The sequence below is a fragment of the Periophthalmus magnuspinnatus genome, chromosome 1 (genome assembly GCF_009829125.3).
Source record: "Periophthalmus magnuspinnatus isolate fPerMag1 chromosome 1, fPerMag1.2.pri, whole genome shotgun sequence".
NCBI classification, from domain to species: domain Eukaryota; kingdom Metazoa; phylum Chordata; class Actinopteri; order Gobiiformes; family Gobiidae; genus Periophthalmus; species Periophthalmus magnuspinnatus.
In genome coordinates, this window is record NC_047126.1 from 22,274,498 (window position 1) to 22,296,180 (window position 21,683).

The 21,683-nt window shown below is 38.1% G+C and overlaps 1 protein-coding gene across 1 annotated transcript in view; it reads right to left on the reverse strand.

Annotated features, from left to right (window-relative positions):
- The window catches only part of ern2 (endoplasmic reticulum to nucleus signaling 2), a 28,685-nt gene that overhangs the window by 2,715 nt on the left and 4,287 nt on the right, over positions 1-21,683 (reverse strand). Inside the window, exons 3-21 of the mRNA XM_033965041.2 lie at positions 20,515-20,548; positions 20,076-20,148; positions 19,744-19,816; positions 17,368-17,490; positions 16,137-16,238; positions 14,054-14,113; positions 12,328-12,544; positions 11,487-11,565; positions 10,818-10,968; positions 10,058-10,197; positions 9,266-9,454; positions 8,564-8,705; positions 7,921-8,070; positions 6,729-6,819; positions 6,080-6,269; positions 3,044-3,140; positions 2,518-2,717; positions 1,067-1,214; positions 631-758 (exon numbers count right to left, since the gene is read on the reverse strand). Coding sequence (XP_033820932.1) covers positions 631-758; positions 1,067-1,214; positions 2,518-2,717; positions 3,044-3,140; positions 6,080-6,269; positions 6,729-6,819; positions 7,921-8,070; positions 8,564-8,705; positions 9,266-9,454; positions 10,058-10,197; positions 10,818-10,968; positions 11,487-11,565; positions 12,328-12,544; positions 14,054-14,113; positions 16,137-16,238; positions 17,368-17,490; positions 19,744-19,816; positions 20,076-20,148; positions 20,515-20,548 — 2,387 coding nt within the window. The remainder of the gene's footprint in view (positions 1-630; positions 759-1,066; positions 1,215-2,517; positions 2,718-3,043; positions 3,141-6,079; positions 6,270-6,728; positions 6,820-7,920; positions 8,071-8,563; positions 8,706-9,265; positions 9,455-10,057; positions 10,198-10,817; positions 10,969-11,486; positions 11,566-12,327; positions 12,545-14,053; positions 14,114-16,136; positions 16,239-17,367; positions 17,491-19,743; positions 19,817-20,075; positions 20,149-20,514; positions 20,549-21,683) is intronic.

Genomic DNA, 21,683 nt, shown 5'->3' on the forward strand with positions numbered 1-21,683 from the left:
ACACAGTAGTACTGCAACGTATAACTGAGAAGTTGTTTCAATTCCATTGTATAGTGACAATCGTTACCTTGTGTATTCAAATATTGCTGGGTGGATACCTGTTAGACCAGTCACAATGTTCCTCGTATATACAGACCCTCCTCCCTCACTCTCCCCTTCAGTCCCCAGGTACTGCCCAGTTTAGCAGCTTTTTTTGAAATGTGGTTGTGGATGGAGTTTAGGTGTTTAGTCCCAATAAAAAAAATTTATAATATGGACTTTTTGTTTTATTCTTTGAGATGGAACACTATTTGAGCACTGAGCTCATTAAAAAGAGGCAAAAGAGCATAGACTCTAAAATTAATCAAATCATTAGATTACCACCTAATGACATCACAAGGTGTAACCTATTTTAAATGTAGTATAATGTAGGACTTGTAATAATGTAATAAACTACAACCCTGACCCTATTCACGCATCACTTTCTCAAAGTAACTATAGACTGGCTCAAGGTGGGTTAAGTGTCTTATATAAGGACACAACAACAGCTCTACCAATGATGTTTACACTGGGAATAAAACCGCCAACCTTCACATTAGAGAATGAGAACTCTACCAACTTCTACCAACTGAACTATACAGATGCTGGTACCTGGAAGAAGAGCAGCTGTTTCTCGGGCGTCCAGAAGAAGGGGTGCTTGAGCACACAGGCTGTGGAGGGCCGCACCACTGGGTCAGGGCTGATCATCTGCTCGATCAGGTCCCGTGCGATCACATCATCTGCACACACGTTGGTGTTACACGTCTTTTTGTACATTGGCTTTCATTTCACTGACATTCACCCCTGGAGCTGATCCTAACCGAAACCATAGTTACCGTTTGATTAAACCCTAATATTACTTATTGGTTGATTCTGATATTTATTTGTTGCAACTAATGCTTTTAAATAACTGATTTTTGCCCGCAGAAGAGAGGCGGATCCCAATGGTGTGAGTGTGTGTACAAATTTTAGTCCCCACTATGTGACAAATATCCTCCCATATGCAAAGAAACACATTACAGCTCATTCTATGAGTATGTGATCTTACTATTTGTTTCCTCTTTGAAGTAAGTGAGGGCATATTCTCCAGACAGGATGTTGACCTGCCTCCGCAGAGCATCTCCAAATGGGTGCTGCCCCCCACTGACCACGTAGTAGAAGACACAGCCCGCCGAGAACACGTCCACAGCTGCTGTCTAAAAATACAAGTACAACGTAACTGTTATTTATACATTTTTGTTTTGGATTTGGAGAACCACAGGATCTCATCTCTGCTGTTTGCAGATGATGTTGGATGGATGGATGTTTTAGGCATAGAGGTATGGCAGGTGTTATGTGTCTTAATGACACAATCAACTACACATTTATTAGGATTGGAGTTTAAAACTCGACACTCAAGTTGGTGGACAAATATACAGTAGTGTTTGGGACATTAGGGGATTTGGGACAATAGGGGATTAAAACATTTTAAGACATGCCACCAAGTGTGTAGACCACAGACATATTTTGCAGTTATTATGTTTCTCACATTTGCAAGAAAGACAGCAGCACCACACACTTGCCCAATGGGAGTACCATAACACAAACAAATACACAAGAGTATAAGGCAAGCAGGGGAGGCTTTTCCATGTGCTTTCATGTGAAAATGAAGGTTACAACAAAATCGCATGAGGACTGCCACCACAAATAATCGTTTGTAAGAAGTGATACTGAGACTACACCTCCTGGAATTCAGGCTTATAATCAGACTAAAAGTTCGCTAGTGTACACATCCATTCTTACAATCATTACTAAATTGTCATTACAAGACAAATAAACACTTAATAATGTTAATAATGTATATATTTTTTAAATAATACTGATACAGCTTATATCAAATCTACTAAAACCAAAACAATTTCTCTTAATTAAGAGGTACATTCATTCAAATACATTCTTACTATAGAATATGTTCTATTTAAATGTCCTAAACTGCACTATAGAAAACCTTAACCCACAGTAGGGTTAGAAACATGGTATGTGTAAGATGTGTTAAAAGTTGCCTCAGTTTCAGTTTTAAGGTTTGTAACGAGCAGACATCCATTCGTCAACATTGTCAGAAAGCTGTTACCATAAGACAACACAACCAAATTCTACCAACCAACCAATCCTAGTCTGAATGTGGTGTGTGGTGGTCGAAGAGGCTAATGGCGGGAATTGGCAGCTTCCATCAGTCTGCCCCAGGGCAGCTGTGGCTACAGTGGTAGTTTACCACCACTAGTAGTCAGTATGGACGGAATTAATAATGCCGTATAAAGCATTCTGGGTGTCTTGAAAGGTGCAATTTAAATCCAACGCATATATAAAAGATCTTGTAAACAGTACAAAAAGTTGCAAAAAATGTATGAGCATTTAATTTAATAATTTAATTTAACTTATTATTTTTATAACCCTGAAACCCTTTATTTTCTCTTGATCTTTTTTTTCCCTCTTGAATATCGTCAACACAACCACACTCACTGGTTTATTTCCCGGCGTGTCCCTTAGAACCTCTGGTGCGATCCAGCCTTCAGTCCCTGGTATCCCCGAGCGGAGGGAGAAGCTGCAGCGGCCATCTTGGATCTTCTTACACAGGCCGAAGTCCGAGATGAGAGCCCGCACCCGGCCCACCGCACTGGGGCCAGACAGCAGGATGTTTCTGGGCTTCAGGTCCCGGTGAACTGCACAAGCCACAAGATTGAAAACAATAAAAATGTATATTTTATATATATATATATATATATATATATATATATATATATATATATATATATATATATATATATATATATATATATATATATTATGTGTATATATATATATATATGTATATATATATATACACATACATACACACAATATATACTGTGTGTATATATATATGTACATAAATACACATACATACACACAGTGCGTGTGTATATATATACACATACATACACACACATGTATACAGTACGTACATGCATACATATTTGTATAAATATGATGAGCAATGATTTCAGACCTATATTTAGGGAGTGCAGGTGCGACAGGCCACACATGGTTTGTTCCAGTAAGCAGATTGGACTCAGGTCTGGAAAAGCAGATGGGTTTTCTACATACTGTAAAGAAAGGAAAGGATCGCATTTAATTTTTGCATCATTAATCTTTCTTAGCAAAAAAGGGTGATGCATTAAGGTACCAACAAGGCACTTGGCTATGTGTTACTAGTTAACTGATTTTAAGAAAGTTGTAACTTTTGTGTTTAGTTTAAAATTTTAGTCTACCAATAATGACTAAATTAGTTATTAGTAAACATACACTTTCACTCTCACACATTAATCTTTCTACACTGCAATAAAATGGATATCCAGCCAAGTTAAAGTGGCATTTCATAACTTTTCGGTTAATTGTGTGTGGAGGATGAATTATTGCTTTGCCTGGAATTTTCAAGAGAGTCTGGCTCAGACCTCCACCCCGAGGACCCTACCTTGCAGACCTCCAGCAGGATGTAGCTCCACCCTACTTTTTTCATCACATCATTCCCTTTCTATCAGTTGTTGCCTTATAGTTCACTATTAAATGTTATGTCATGTTATAAGGCGATAAAGTTCATTTACATTTTTTGCACTAAATCCTGCTTGAATAGGAAAATCAGCAGTTTAAAACATTTCACATGCATAACATATTTAACTGTCAACATATACCCTACAGTGGCATAAATACAAATAACAGAGGCATATTAGATGTAGTGTGTGTGTGCATCTGTCTTTCTGTAGGTCCTGTGTCTCGTTTAGGCACAAATCTGTAATGGTTAAGGTTAGGAAATGGATTTGGGCTTGTGTTTAGTGTAAAGCAATGTTAACTTTTGTAGTATTATGCTGAAAACAGCGACCATGAAACAGTGCACTTTGGTGTTCTTTTAGCATGGCTGCTGTTTGTTTACTTTTAGGGATCTGTGGATGGAGGTAAGTCACATAAGGGTCCTCATGGTGGAGGTCTGCAGGAGTCCTCTGGGTGGAGCCTGGTTGCTTCATTTGCTCATCTCCATGAAAACAGAGAAGTTTAATGCCATACTGTGAATCATTACAGGCAAAGCAATTACATATCAATGGAGAGGGGCACTCCCCCTTGAACCTTATCGGGGGGGGGGGGGGGGGGGGATAATCCTAGGAGCTATGTTGCCCAGGGCATTATAGCCATGGTAGGGTCTCCCATGGCAAACAGGTCCTCGGTGACGGGTCATGCTAAGAGCAGTTCCCAATACCCCTATGACAAGAAATAAAACAAGGACCGTGACGTTGCCCAGTATGGCACAGCCGGGGCCCCACCCTGGAGTCAGGCTTGGGATTGGAGCTCAGAGGACTATGCAGCAGTCAAGAACTGGTGTCTCGGCGACCCAGTCCATAGACAGAGCATCTAGCTGTAGCGACGTGAAATGTCACCTCACTGGGGTAGAAGGAGCCTGAGCTTGTGTAGGAGGTTGAGAGGTACCTGCTAGATATAGTCAGGCTCACCTCCATGCACAGCTCGTGCTCTGGTACACAACTCCTCGAGAGGGCTTGGACCCTCCAATTTTCTGGCGTTGTCCATGGGGAGAGGCGGCGAGCTGGTGTGGTATTGCTTATAGCCCCACAGCGCGGCCACCATGTGTTGTTCACTCCAGTGAACGAGAGGTTCACCTCCCAGCGCCTTCGGGTCGGGGAGTCCCTGGGAGGGGTACTAGACAGTGCACTGACCGAAGACTTTGTTGTTCTACTGGGGGACTTCAACACCCACGTGAGCAACAGCAGCGTGATCGGGAATGACGGCCTCCCTGATCTGAACCCAAAGGGTGTTTTGTAATTGGACTTCTGTGCTGGTCACAGTTTGTCCATAACAAACACCATGTTTGACCACAAGGGTGTCCATCAGTGCATGTGGCAACAGGACACTAAGTCGGAGGTCACTGATCGACTTTGTCGTCGTGTCATCTGACCTTTGGCCGCATGTCTTAGACACTCGGGTGAAGAGAGGGGCAGAGCTGTCAGCCAATCACCACCTGGTTATGAGTTGGATCCGCTGGCAGGGAAGGAAGCCGGACAGACCTAGCAGACCCAAACGTATCTTAAGGGTCTGTTGGGAACGTCTGGTGGAGCCCTCTGTCAGCACAGTCTTCAACTCACGCCTCTGGGAGAGTTTCTCAGAGGAGGTTGCGGACATGGAGTCCGACTGGGCTATGTTCTCCACCTCCATTGTCGCTGCGGCTGCTCGTAGCTGTGGTCGCAAGGTCTCTGGTGCCTGTTGCCGTGACAATTCCCGAACCTGATTAACCCTGTTGAGTGGCAGATCGGGGTGTTGGTCTCTCTGTTTGAGAAGGGGGACCGGAGGGTGTGTTCCAACTATGGGGGAATCACATTCCACAGCCTTCTCAGTAAGTAAGCATTCATGCGCTTTTAACTCGGAGAGTTGAGAAATTGATGTCACCAATAATAAAATCATTGAGTCCGCTCTTTAAAGGGCCCATATTATGTTATTTTCTGATCTATTATATAGTTTGTATTTTGTTTCATTCACATATTTAACACACAAATCCTACATATTTAGGCCGAGTTCTTCTCTCAAATAGAAAACACTCCTTGGACCACCACCTTGGAATGTCATGTGATAATACAGGAAGTGATCCACTGTGTTTTTAAATTGCATGTTCTTTCACTATAATCATTTGGATTATTTCAGATCTGTAATTTCCAGGCCATAGTAAACAAGGTAAAAGGAGCTGTTAACTTGAAAATTACTGCTTCAGAACATTACAAGGTGGAACAGAGCATTTTGAATTTGGGAGACATAGACTGACTAATAATGCAGCGTTACTCAAACAGGTGAATGAAACAAAACAACTCTGGGTATGTTTTAACGTAGCTTAAAACTCACAAGAGTTACTTTTGTGTAATATAGGCCCTTCAACAGTGTTTATAGAACTAACTGAAAATAAGAATAAGTCTAACTGCTCAAATTTATAATAAATTAAATGTGTGAATACTTGTGAATGGGAGCCTTCTAGCACAGTCTAGCTCCTGACCTGTTGTAGTGTGGCGGCACAAAGCTCTATGGCGATGTAGGTGAAGAGGCGGTCCCTCTCTGTGCAGAAGTATCGGATGACGTTTGGATGCGTGTCCGACTCCCTGAGCAGTTGCACCTCTCTCTCTGCCACCTCCAGACATTCGGGCAGGATCCTCTTCACAGCCACGTGCCTCCCATCAAACCGACCTCTGAGAGAGCACACAGACCGCATGTTTATCTCACACATTTAGTTTAGCTGAGTTTATTCTAAATTTGTCAGAGACCATGTACAAATTCATTCTATCTTAGCTCATCAATAACATTAGGAAAATACAAAAAAATTGTGAACATAAAACAATAAAAGTAAAAAAGAACAATAAAAGTAAGAAAGTACAGTCCTTTCAACAGACATGTTTTTTTTATTTTTTATTTGAACAATATTACCATCTTTTATATATAGCTTAAAAAATTGTAAGTTAGTCAAATTTCTCTCTGATCATGGTCCCTCTGAATACTCACCTGTACACCACATGTCATTTAAATAATCTTAAATATCCAGAAATCAAACAATAATCAGATTTTGCTGTGTATGTGACCATAGCCAGTGTAAAACTATGGACAGTTAGAAGTGATGTCGCATGACCCCAATAGTGTCTGCACACACATACCTGAAGACAAACGTCCCGGCTGTCCCGTGTCCCAGGACATCAGATGGGCTGAATGAGATCTTTCCCACCTGGACCTTCTCACTGTCGCCCCCTGTAGGAACATTTCAGCTTTAGACAGTTTTGGTCACTGTAATGCACAGTAATGCATTTTTTTACTATCTATCTATCTATCTATCTATCTATCTATATAACATTATACATTATATATAACACTTTAAAACTTTGACCACATTTTTAGTGCGAGCCTGTAATGATGTGTTTCTGAGCCATATAATCTGACACACAGCACCTACTTAAAAAACTTAGACTGACATGTATACTGACAGTAAAAATCAAGTTCATCACACAATCATCATTCATGTAAAATTTCTATAAAGTAATATAAGTTTGTGTAGCGGTTTGGTCCTAATAACTTTCACATCAAAGTGCATATGACAGATTTTCATGTTTTTTCAGATTATGACTTTGTTTGCTGGGGTAGTACATGTGGTAAACATTGATCATAGTTATGCATCAGGTAAGTGACAGTTTGTGGGGAAAATAGTTCAAAATACAGGAAGTCACACAGACTTGTAAAATGGGATACCTCTATCTATGTCAAAAACACTAAAAATACCATCAAACATTCAGGGACAATTTATGACAGTTTAAACATTCATTCAACAAAGGTGTTGTCACTAATTTTATAAGTCTAATCATAACTATTAGCCCTTGTTAACATTACAGTTGCAAGGTAAAACCTCTACGTATGTCACATCTGTTGCCCAAGTCCAACCAGGAAGTACATTTATAAACTAAAAAAATAAAGAGATAAAAAAAACTTGAGGAAAAAAATAGGCAAGATGTTTAGCAAAATCTTAAATATAATTATGTTAAATGTTAGATTAAATATGCTAAATGTTATGATAAATATGCTAAATGAAATGAGCAGTCTAACTTGTCATATTCACTTTAATTAGTGATTAGAGATTTCTGAGAATACCTTCTTACAAACATTCTGTATTGACATTCAAGTCAAAGCAAAGCAGATACATGGAAATAGTTCTTATTTCTTACTTTTGGTTGAAATTATATCATAAGGAAATAAGTGTGTAATAAATAATTCTGGAAAAAGAGATGAATTTAAAGTTTAAAGTTAAATAGAAATTTTTACACTGTGGAAATATGTACTTACAGTAAAAATCATACAAACCATTATTATTATTATTGAGATGGTTGGAGTGGTTGCCATGGTGATTATTGACAGTAGAACTGTGGTTGGTGTCGTTTGTGTCCACCTCTGATGTGGAGCTACAGCGGCTTTGAGAGCTGGGAACAGGCTCTGGAGAAACCCCAGGAAAGTCTGAAAAAAACATAAAATAAGTCATGTAAGCATGTTCCTTTTATCCGATCAGAAGAACCACTGGAGACCAGAGAGTAGAATCACTCGAGTTTTATTATTCCCTATACATCCAATCTAATACAAGTCAGATGTGATGCTGTCCCTAGTACGTGCACGGAGGCCTCAGGGGCAGTCCCATTTTGATCTGAGTGCTTGACCCTGAACGCCACATTTAAACATAAATCATGAATATTCAGTAGCTGGGCATGGACATCTTCTAATAGCTACAAAAAATTATTTTTATTGTAACCACGCCATGATGTTGTTTCTTCATCAACAATAGGCTATATTATTTCATGTTTAATGGTTTTGTTGATTACAGCAAATAAGTAATTTCAGTTTCTGGCAGATAAAATATTGATAATAACGTCAAGTGCAAATTTGATAAATGACTTAAATTGGCAATGACAGGACAGTTTCAAATAAGGACAGTTGTTGGTAATGCCTTCTTTACCTGTGGAGAGGTTGGCCTCCTGAGCAATGGGGGTGGCCGAGGAGCTTAGGGGGGCTGTGTGGATGGTGCTCTGGATCCTCTGCAGGCGAGACTCCCAGGCCTGCTCCAGCTGTCTCTGAGCCTTCATGTGCAGGGCTGCACGCTGGAACAACCATAAAACACCCACTTTAACAAACCTAATCTGACATCTTTGTAGAGCAGATTGTGATGGTGCACTTAATCATTTTGGAACATTTCTTGCACCATCTTTGAGTGTACATCCTGTTTCTTTGTGACACAAAAGTTGATAAGTAGTAATATATATGTGTATATATGTGTGTGTGTGTGTGTATATATATATATATATATATATATATATATATATATATATATATATATATATATACAATTTATTTTTTGTATTTTTTTTTTATGTGGTTTAACTTCTTGTTGTAAAGCACTTTGTGACTTTCTTGTCTGTGAAAGGTGCTATATAAATAAACTTTGCTTGCTTTTCAGACTATTGAGCACACCTGAATATAGGCCGCACAAGCTAAATTAGAAAAGAAAATATACATGTACATATATAAGCTGCACACGGCAATTTTCAATGAATATAAAAGCAGGATGCAAAACAATACACTACATCTTCACAAACCTGATGTGATGTATAGTAGTTTCATAAGCACAATGCAGCCAAATATTAGGGCATTATATACTCACAAAGGGGTAGGAAAAGGCAAAGGCCAGCCACCCTCCCAGCAGCAGGGTGAGCACAGCCAGGGTGAGGTGGTCCTGGGTCATGAAGACAGGCAGCACAGCCACCCGAGGGGGGGCCTTCCCTGGGCTCTCTGCTGGGCCTGCTCCCCTCTGTAAGCGAGGGTCACTGGAGCTATCTGCTGAGCTCTCAAACTGAAAAAAAACTCAACACATTTGATAAAAGAACAGGCAGATTACTCTATCAGAGTCAGGACTAAACATGGGGAATCATCATTTCAGTTTCATACAGCTAAAACCTGGAACAGTCTTCCTGAAGATGTGAGACAGGCCTCTACTTTGACCATGTTTAAATCCAGGCTCCAAACAGTTCTGTTTAGATGTTCATATGAGTGAAAAGGTTTTATTCAGCACTCCTCTCTTTTAATGTTAATTTTACAATGATTATTTATGTTTTGATTTGCTTGTTTTGTTGTTTTAATGTCTGTCTTATTCTGTAAAGCACTTTGAATTACTTTGTGGACGAATTGTGCTACACAAATAAACTTCTCTTGCCTTGTCTAATGTCAATCAATCCACTCATGTTAGTCATTTCAAAGATTACTAGATATGCATTAAAATGTTAAAATGCAATTAATCTCAAAATAGTTTATAAAAGCCAGATGCTGATGAAGCTGGAGAAAAATACTATGCCAGAGGTGACAAAGGCATGCCTGGAATCTCCCAATGAATCTGAATCAGATAAAGTAAGATTTTTCTGACTACGATGGTGTATGATCTTACAGTAGCAGTACTTACATAGCGCTGGTCATAGTAGGAGGAGGAAGAGGCAGGAGAGGGCTTTCGAGGGGGGATCACGGCCTCTCCAAAGCGCTGCAAACCACCAGGGAAGTCTCTCAGCATGGTGGTGTGAGCCAGAGGAGGTAGCTCATGGTGACCTGGGGCACAAGTGTGAGAACTGTGAGAGGCCTCAGTCACTACATTTACATGCACAGCAAAATCCAACAGTGCAAAACAACTGAATTCAAATTGTCTTCGCCTCAAAATCTGCCACAGCAATCTTGTCCCAGTGTAGATGCAGGTCAAAGAAGTGAATAGGAGCGAACGGGGCTACGAGGCCTTCAGGTGCTTGTAGTAAGTTAGGAAAAGGACTAAAACTTTATAACATCTCATTTACATTGAGCATAGATAAGGACATAAGCCAATCTTTGTTAGCACGTTATAATACAAGACACATTAGTTCTAAAAAGTAGAGAGCTGCAGAGGAGGTGAGGTGCAGAGGGGGCTGAGAGGAAGTATAGAGGGAGCTGACAGGAGGACAGGTGCAGAGGGGGCTGAGAGGAGGAGAGGTGCAGAGGAGGAGAGGTGCAGAGGGGGCTGAGAGGTGCAGAGGAGCAGAGGTGCAGAGGGGGCTGAGAGGAGGAGAGGTGCAGAGGGAACTGCGCGGGGGAGAGGTGTAGAGGACATGAGGAGGAGGAGGAAATGTGGTAAATAGGACCATTAAAAGACTTGTGTTTCAAAAGTACTCCGCTGATCTCACAGTGTGTGTGCTGAGTACCTATGAGCAACCAGTGGTTCTTGGGGCTGGTGGTGCTCCCGGGGGGGTAGCGCACATCTGTGGAGGGAGTAATCTCACACTCCCCTCTTTCTCTCACTGTCACCTCTTCTGTCAGAGGTCCTTCTATACGCGCCAGGGTCACTCCACGAGGCTGCGAAACAAATCAAAGACATAAATCATATGCAAAACATTGTACTTTTCAGAGTAGTTTTCAGACTCCGTACTTTTACTCATACTTGCGTAATATTTTGTTTGAAGTAACAGTACTCTTACTCAAGTAAAGGTTTTGGTTACTCTTCCCACTGTGAGTAAGTCTACAGGTGACAAAAGCTTTATGTCAACAATATGAAATGAATTGAACATTTGTGTTTCTTTCTTCAATATGATTTAGTTTGTGTAATTTTTGTGTCCATCCTTTAAATGTAGCAAATTTTGTGCATTATTTATTGTTGTGTTATTTCAACTACATTAACTTCACTCCTACTTGAGTAGTAGTTTCCCTATATATATATTTTTACCCGTACTTGAATCATTTATTGAACTGCTACTTTGTACCTGAGTACTACCTAAGTAATATTACTTTGAAGTAAGGTTACTCTTACTTGAGTACAATTTTGGGCTACACTGTGCACTGCTTACTACATATTTATACAACAAATATGGACTTACAACTAATGAGACTCCATGATGGACAAGAGAGGTAGAGGCGTAGAGGTGAGAGTCCATTTTTCCAACATAAAGAGTAGGTCTGGAAATAAAAAGGTTTAGTTGTAATTCATGCAGTCAAACATGTTTTTATACATTAAAATTTACAATTATAAATGTGGCAAAAGTTAATCAGCTAATATAAAAAAGAAATAAAGGACAATAACATTAATTGGGAGGGAAAATGGCTTGCCAGTTCCCAGTACTCCACTACACCTGCTACACATAGGTGGCACTGACAATAAGTGTAAATGAAGCAAAATATAAATCCAGGTATAACATGGTAATATCCTTTAAAGGTCCTATATTATGCAAAATTGTCTCTTGTGAGCTTTTAGCCATGCTAGAATGTTGTTACCTCATCCAAACCATACCTGGAGTTGTGTTGTTTCATTCACACATGTTTGAGTAATCCTTTATTATTAGTCTGTCCATCTACAAAGCACAAAATGCTCTGTTCCATCTTATGACCTTTTATAGTAGAGATTCCAGGGCAATTCCAGGGCTGAAATTATCCAGATTTTAGTGAAGGTGTACGGAGTTTAAAAACACAGCAAAGTATTTCTTGTATTACCAGATTACATCACAAAGTGTTTTCCGTTTGAGAGAATAACTCAGCCTAAATATGCAGGGTTGTGTGTTAAGCATGTGTCAATGAAACAAAACACAACTCCGGGTATGTTTTTGATGAGGAAACAACATGACAACATAGATCAGAATATAATGAAGTATGTGCCCTTTAAGTTTGGTTTTAAAAGCAGGTTTGCACAGTGGTTTGAGATCAGTGAATAGCATCCTTGCTTACACCAGCTGAGTCTGTGCACTGGCCTGCTCCTTCACAAACTGATAGCTCCACTTGAGGCTGGAGTAGGGGTCTGCTCGCTCGTTCGCAGAGGAGAAGGTGAGAAAACGCAGTGTTTCCATGGCGAGGGACAGGTGAGGGGCGTGTCTAAGAGAATCTCCAGAATACAGGTACACACCCACCACAGGAGAACCATAGTTCTGACTCCACAGCACGTCACCTGGCAGAGCAAAATACGTACTGTTATATAGTATCTCATGAATAAAGTCTAAGCACTTCAGAATAATACTGCTAAAATACACCCAATAAATACTGAAATAAGAGTTAAATAGCACTGGGTATAACACTTTATTTAGTTATTTTAGTGACAATCAAACAGATCAAACAGGAAATAACTACAGTATTTCCAAGAGAGGTCAGTAGTACTCAGTATTTTTTCAGTGACATTTACTTAAGTAACTTTTTAAAGAAATTATACTTTTCAGAGTACCTTTCTAGCAGCATACTCTTAGTCCTTCTTGAGTACTATTTTTACTCTTGGGTAATTTCTTGGACCACTACTTTGTACTTCTACTTGAGTAATTTAATTTTAAAGTAATTGTACTCTTACTTGAGTACAATTCTTGGCTAGTCTACAAACCTCTGATTTCCAGCACATAAACATGAAATTTCTGGGTAGTGCTGCGTAACTTTTCTAGTGGAGGATCCACCACTTATTTCTCTCAATAGATATGTTAGTGCTTTGCCAGGAATGTTTCATAGTATGGCATTATACCCATGGAGAGAAGCAGGTGACACCATCAAGACACATTACAGGTTAGCTCTATGGAAATGCAAACCCACCCCCAGTAAAAATGTATGTTGAGCAATAAAAACACCTGCAATTGTATAAATGCAAGATGGATACGTTTAATGTTATAACATTTCAGGTAAAGCAATGGAGACAAGCAGGTAGCATGGTGTCCCTTTACTGGTATGGCATGCTTTTTATTTGTACAGGGACCGTGCACAACAATAAATTAACCAAGACAAAAGTCATAGAAGAGATGCTGGTGCAGGTTATGGCATGAATGCTCATTTACACCTGAAGTCCCTGAGCAATTTGGTGGAAACAGAAAAGTAATGTGTTAATAAGATGAAATAGCATGATAACTCATAACAACCTTTGGACCACAGTATATTACTACAGATGATTACTGCCATAAATGATATTGAAACTACTTTATGCCACAGACACAATAATAATAATAATGCAAGATTATGCCAGTAAAACCTTTTTAAAAAAATACATTATCATTAAAAGGCCCGAGCTGCAACACTTAAATAACAAAATGTAATGTTACTGGTCAATAATTAGCCATAGCACTCACTTTTACCTTTTATTTTTTGTTTTAGTACAAATATTATTGCATTGTATCAAAAATACACAAAATCTCCCCACTTTTACAAAGAAAATGTACACACGATAAATACTGAGCCCCAAAATGTATTGTTACAACTATCACGTATTGTATGTTAAGTGGATATAGTAATTATACTGACAAATGACATTTACTTTTACTACAAACTTTTTAATAATGCTATTATATAAATATAAATGTGTAGACAGGTACTTCTAGACATGCTCATAGAAGGAGTTGAAAAAACAGTGATTATTGTTACTACAAAGGAATTACCCATAATGCATACAGTGCATATTGGCATTGTCCAGCCACACAGCACTCCTTACCTGTCTCTCTGTCCACTGTCACTACGAGTCCATCACCACTGGATACAAGGTGGGCCATTTCTGAAAAGAGAAAGAAGTAAATAACATTATGGTTGATAGAGATCGACCGATATTGTTTTTTTGTTGTTTTTGTTTTTTTTTATGGCCGATGCCAATACCGATTGTTTAGAATCCAGAGCAACCAATGGCTGATAAGATCTGCCGATATTTTTGGGCTCATGTGTAGGGCAGATTTCGATGTTTTGGTAAAATTATGTAATTCAACCAGTTTCTCTTTGTATTAAAGTGTTAATATAAAGCTTTGTGTGTATTGTGTATGCAGCAAATTGAAACAAAATATCAACCTGTGTCGCAGATTTAAGGCTGATGGCTGATATTCAAAAAAAGCCCAAATATCGGCCCAATATATCAGCCAATTGATATATCAGTCTATCTCTAATGGTTAATGACATACATTCATTCTTACAATGTTTGGTATGAACTCGAGCAGCGCAATAAATCAAATTGATTATGATTCAGCTTGGGTCTTTCTAATGGAGAAGTGGACAGTCAATCCTGTCATGCAAAGCATGTGGTTTGGAACTCAAACTTTGGGAAAAAGAAATATAGAAATATATATTTATAGTAAATTTAGTATACACATCGTACACTGTATGAAAACTAACGTACCAAACTAACTAAATAAATACCAGAAAGGAAACAGTGACTGTGAATGAAATTTTAAAGTTGGAGTTCGTAATACTGTACAAAACAAGTTATAATTAAGACAGTTAAAGGTTTAAGGAGTTTGATTTTAAATATCACAAATACTTAACTGTGTCCCCAGATATGAAGTAAATATGTTCAAATCAAGTATAGCTTTTACTGATAATGCCTGTATTGTTAATTTATTCTTGATTACAAAAGCATTGGACATGATGCCTCACTTATTTCTCAGAAAGTGGTGTTTAGTTCTCAAGAAGACGATCTCATCAGAAAGCAGAATATGTCTCACATGAGTCTCTCATTTGGGTTACCAGTTTCAGTGCTGAAAGGACGCTCTCTGATCTGAATCATCACGACGTAAACACCAGTATCAGCAGCATCAGTATCACCAGTAAACTGTGGAATATGCAGCTCATACTGAGAAAAACACAAACATATGTGTTCTATATCTCCAATGTTAAGGCGGACAATCCAGGTTCAGCTGTGATAGCAGCTACAATCATCATGTTTAGTGCAAATACAGCATTTATAAACATACAAAAGCCATAATAGTTTGATTTTAGACATTTGAGGGAAATAACATTTAACACAATAATCTTCCCTTATCTTGTGTCACATTTCCTCTTCTGCCTAAGTCACAACCAACAAGAAGCAAACATGATTTCAACTGTGATTTCAACCAGATGGCCTTGTACGAGCGTTGATATTGATAATGTTATCTTATTTTCAACTTGTATTTTTAACTCTTATTTTTAATAGAGGAACTGCAACTAACTGCTATCAACTAGTGTCTATATCTACTACATGGTCTACTGCCTATGTTTAATAATTAGGTTCACCAAATCCTTCTACAGCTCGAGTACATATACTTTACTACATTTTTAAATAAAATTATAGTTTTCATACACCATACCTTTTTCTGCATAATATAATAACAGTGTAGCAGTACTTGAGTGAAAGTCTACAAATGACAAAAATGTTTCATGCACCACTTCATATGATTTTGTTTTTTCCAGATTTTGTGCATAATTTTATGTTTTATCCTTCTAATTAAATCAACTTCAAATTGTAAATAAGATGTTATGTCCAGACATTTACAATTACTCATAGTTTTCACACTTTTCACTCTTACTTGAGTTATTTCTTGAACCAGAACTTTGTACTTCCACTTGAGTAATTCATCTAAAGTAACAGTACTCTTACTTGAGTGCAATTTTTGTCAACCCTGCTCATTCAAGTTATCTTATGTTATCTGTTATTTTAACTAGAATAGCTCCCACATGTACTGCCAAATTGAGATAACTACTAAGTGATTCAAGCATTTATTAACGTATTATTTTATTTAAGTTGTTTTTTGCAGCATAGAGCCTGTACATACTGTAGTCCTGTTTCTCGTCATACGCAGGGGCAGAGTAGTCGTTGTAGGTAGCATTCCACCGCAGCTCCTGGGTCTTGGTGTCAAACATGGTCACCATATACTCTGTAAAGAGACAAATGTGCTCAATAAACACAAGCTCTGGTTTTATGTGCATATTAAGAGTATATAAACTGCATGTATGAACCAGGGTTTATTGCACTAAGTGAAATATAATGCCTTGAAGTGCAAATGACAGCTTAGACTACTCATTTCACCAAAATATAGTTAACATAATTGTTAGTCCACTTCAGCAGATATGACATATGTAGAGGTAATCACTTAAGAAAACATGACATGAATTAAAACTGTAAGCAGTGATAAAGGGCCCTCACAACCCTTGTGACTGCGAAAGGACATGCGGGAGCGGAAACGATGACTATGAACCCTGGCTTCACATTTGATTCAAAATTTCCACTGTCACACTGCAAATAAATGTTTCCGTCCCATTTGAAACTTGGCAGGGAGGGGCGCTGGAGAGCCATTTAAAAAAATCTAATCAACAATAATTTAATTCACATGTAATTATGTCAAGGTCATCAAAATATATAAATGCTACATTTGATGATCCAAATTTTATGCTTGCAAAACCTACAGAGATTTTTATGTTTTCAAAATGTCTGCTTCATTAAGAGCCCGTCATGACTACACTCTGAGATGTATGTACATTCTTTTAGCAACTTTTGATCCCAGATATGTCCTGATGATGCTGCATCATTTTGATGTCCTTCAGATAAAAACCCTAGGACAACTTTGTTAAAGTACTTTTTGTTTAGCATCATATTAAGGTGTGTGTATCAACTTTAATATGTTTATGATAAACTACATTTTTTTCTGTGTAATCCCTCAGTTGTCCAGGTATCATCCACAGCAAAAGGAAAATTCTATTCTGTCAATTGGACAAAATAACTGTGCAGGGTGTGTATTGAGTCTATGAGTTGTTGTGAAAAAATACTAATACTATCTCTTAATGACTAATAATCCATTTGCAAAGCCTACTGAGTTATGAAATACAAAAAGGTTTATTCTTTGTTACAACAGATGTAGACAGGACAGGGCCCAGGCCTAGGGATAGTGTGGATAATCAGATGCAGCCAATAATGAGTAACATCATTACAGTTTTCAGATTTTTGTTTGCTAGAAATGTTTTCATGCACAATCCTTTGAAATGACTTTGTAAGTGGACTGATCATACCTGTTCGGCCGATGTAGAGCAGGGGGGTGTTGGGGCAGATGGACTCCGACGACCCAGTGGTTAGACTGGTTTGTTTTTCACCAGTCTCTGGATCCACCACAAACCACATGTCTAGCTTTTTACCTGCACACACAAAGTTCCACATTTCAGTCACAAACTATGTCAAATGTCAAATATGTGAGTTACTTTCTTCATTCTCAGATGCTGGGTTTCTTTTAGGCAATAGTCAAGTAGGTCAGAGACTATTAGAGACGTTGACCTTTGTTATTAGAGGCAACTCAGTGTTTACTGTGTAGATATTAAAGTGAGACACTGCAGGTGAATAGGACCTAAATGTAGAGATATCAGTTTGAAAGTTCTTCTGTACTTTATTTGCACAAATGTAAGAAAAAATGTGAGTAAGTTTTCCATCATGTAATATTTTCATATGAAAATATTTAATGTGTAAATCTGGCCAAAACTAGCCATATTGGGGACATATGAATGGGGGAAGAAAATGGTTTTTTTTTGTTTTTGTTTTTTTTTTTGGATATTTTATTCAGTATTTGAGGAAATTAAATCTGAAAATTGGAAATTGAAAAATTGGAATTTCGCCCCATTTTTGGAGTTAAAACTTTAATAAATCAGATTTGGAATTATCTTTCAACAAATGTGTCAACAAACAGGTACGTTTCTACAAAATCTTCAAGATGAGAAGGTTTGGTGTATGTAGGTCCTATTTAAGGGGTGATCCTTATGTGTCAATGGGAGAAAAATGCATTTTGAAAAAACTGTAATAAATAATGACCCATAAAACTCTATGACTATTTGATTAAATTAAACAATATGTCTGCAAATTAACCAACAGAAAACAAGCAAATGCATAACTGTCCCAGAAAATCCCTTGTCCTTAGACCCCCTTCTTGGCAAGGAAATGCTCAATTCTCAAGCTCAGCCCAAGATTCAATTTGTTCATTGTGAGTAGACTATTGGCCTATAGGCTATGTATAAATTCAACATAATACAATCCTAACACACAAAGGCTATATGTTTTCCTCAGTATTTAGACAGGTCGTGCCCCATATGAAAGCTCACAACTTCCAGAATTCACTCAATGAGCTGCAGACACTGCACTAGCAGGTATTGTGCAAAATTATTTGTATTTTTTAGCTTTCTACCATATTATAATGTTGTGCCCTCATCAAAAACATCCCTGAAGAGTTTTTAGATGTGATCCATGCATGTTTGAGTATTTTAGCAAGCTCTCCCGGGCCCTATTTGAACCCTCCTTACAGTTAGCTGTAAGATTCTGTGCAATGCTCAGCCCACAAGCAAAACTGATACAAAACTATACACAACAAGTTGACAAACATAATCTGTTGTGCGGTAGCTTCCTTAGCAGGATGCACAGTGATTGTGTTGTGATAGCGCTCTCAAGGGGGAGTGACTTTGCGTAGGGAACAAGGGGAGGGAGGACTCAGGCCATCAAGAGCAAAAGTGAAACTATATATAGAATTTTCAAGACAATAACAGGTGATCTATATGTGTTATGTGTTAGCAGTTAATACTCCACAGAAATAAAATAGAGGTGGAGAGGATTCCAATCAGAGAGAGAACTTAAGGTTAAAAGTGTGACTAAACACCTAAACTCCACGCACAACCACACTTTAAATAGAGCTGCTAAACTGGACAGTGCCTATAGACTAAAGAAGAGAGTGAAGGATGAAGAGGGGTGGGTTGCCTTGGCTGAGCCTTGTTTAAAGACATTCTTGACCTTTTGATGTTTTATTTTAAATAATAATGAGAATTTAAAAGTGGCATCTGAGCTAACGGCTAACCAACTTTCAGATGAAATTTCAGAACTTGTGTGCATTTGGCAAACACCTAGTGACTGCTTAACACAATCTTTTGCATGCTACTGGTGAGTAGACCAGATAAATTACATAAATATCATGAAATAAACATTTTACATACTTTACCATGGGGACTGTCTTCACCATTCATTTGTGAATGGGAGGGAAGGTTAGATTTAGTCTATGTCTAAGGAATTTTCAATCAAAATCTTACATAAACTTCTTTTAAAAAGTTATGTATTTAAGAGGGGTGTAATAAAAATCTAATTACCACATGGGTTAAATATAAATATACTTAATACCTACATATCAGGAGTGACCAGTATTTTGGCTGGAGTCAGACTAGGTCATGTAGTGAAAGAGGAGACTGGCAAGTGCGGAGCATTTTATGTTTTAGGAAGCATTCATTTAGATGGATTGGAAGTGCTGACAAGAGAACATAATGTATTGGTTCAACATTTAGATACAAATAAAATGGTTATTAAATTCAATACTTAAATTATTCAAAACACATCAGTGCAGTGCTTTTCCCCACTGTATTTACCTGTATATAATATTCCGTCCGAACTTCTACAAGGAGCCGACTGCACCAGCTCTGGAATGGTGAAGGGGAGTTTCTGAAATCACACAACAAAAACAAATGTAAAACTTGTATTAAATAAAATGAAATGGAATGTTGTTTTAAAAGTCCAATATTATGCAAAACTGCTTTTTTTATTTAAGTCATATCTCATAACTTGCATGATGAAGTACCACCATGTATTCCTTTGATTTGATGAATACCACCAAATGAAATAGTAGCTGTACCAGATATAGAGTTAGTTGAGTGAAGTAAGGCTGAATAAAGTGACATATACAGTAGGACTTTATACTCACAACCAGCCCTTCTTTGTGCTTGCCTCCCAGGATGTACAAACTGCCGTCGTTTGGGTCTGGGAGAAAACCAGACCTAAACAAATAAGAAAGAAATAATTTGCCATAAAAACAGAGATGATGATGATACTTCTGACAGAAGTATTAACTAACATATGCAGATGAACTATATAAATTATTACATTAACTGACAACAATATAGTACATTATTATTTTTTTACATACAGGTCATGCGAGATCGGAGGGAGACGCCAAAGAATTAACTTACTAACAAATATTTCTTTAATCACTTATATTTATTATTACTTTGAAAAGAAAATGCTATACAAATGAATGGAAAACAAAAATGATAATAAATGATAAATATTCAGTTTTTAAGTCTGATAAAAGTTGACATTCCCTGTATATAGATAGAATTTTAAAGGACTTGTGTATTACTCACTCTGTCAGGTAGACTGGCACCTGGATGACAGGGTCTGAAAAAAATTAAATAAAATAAAAAAGAGATCTTCAATCGTTAGGAGAATCATGAATGAATGAATGAATGTTTTAGTAACACGATGTGAAAATTTGCATTTTGTTTGCAGAGATCAGAACTACAGGGTTTTTAGAGTAGTGCATTAAAACATATTTAGTTATTTACAAGTTACATAGCATATAACTTTGTTGCCAAAAATATACTAAAATAAAAGCATGTGTTTTACATGGATGTTTTTATTGCCCTGAAAACCAAGGAAAAGCATGCATGGTTACTGTAAACTAGCTTGCATCTCAACAAACCTGACTCTTAGGTATTTTTCACACTGCCAGTAGTTAGACCGACATAAAAGAGCATTCGCTCTGAGAGCAGTGCTTGGGCCGACGTGAACTCAACAGGCACACTCTGGACCACAGTAAACGGCTAGTCCGAGTATACTTGAAACAAGAGGTTTCTGAGCAGCTCCACTTGCACTCTGGAGTTGGGCGAGTGCAGTATGAACACGCTGATCACATATATTTGTATGAATGGTGTTGCAGAGCTGCTGTGGAGCCCGAGGAAGCAGTTGGATCAACTTAACATCAGCGACACGTCTCCTCCTGCCTGTCTGCGAACGTGAGCTTGGGTCTGTGTGCTGTTTTCTTTGTTGTCACCAGCACGCATAGTCTTCACTGTATATTTATCTACAGGTGATAGAAGACCATCACGTATAGCACCAGGTAAGCAAGCACGTGCATGCGTATCTACAGAGCTCTGTCTGCTTGAAACGCATTGTCATAGAAATAAGCTTGACAATCAGCTGATGAACTCTCACGTGGCTCATTGTGGTTGTTTGAGATAAAAAACGCGTGGTGTATGTGACAAGACCGACCCAAAAGTGAAGTAAACAGAAGTAAATCTAGTGCGCAGTCGAGTCAGTCCACAAAGCCACTAACGTGTGAAAACGACCTCATTTGGCCTGGAGGAGGGCCTCCTCCTGTTTGTTTACATGGAAATGTTGTTTTGTTGGCTATACTCCACTTTACGGCATAAACTTTATTTATCTCCATGAAGAATTTTCTGAAGTATGGTTTTAACTTTATTTCCATGCAGTTGACTTTCCACCTCTGGAAAGTTACATTCATTTTTTTGCT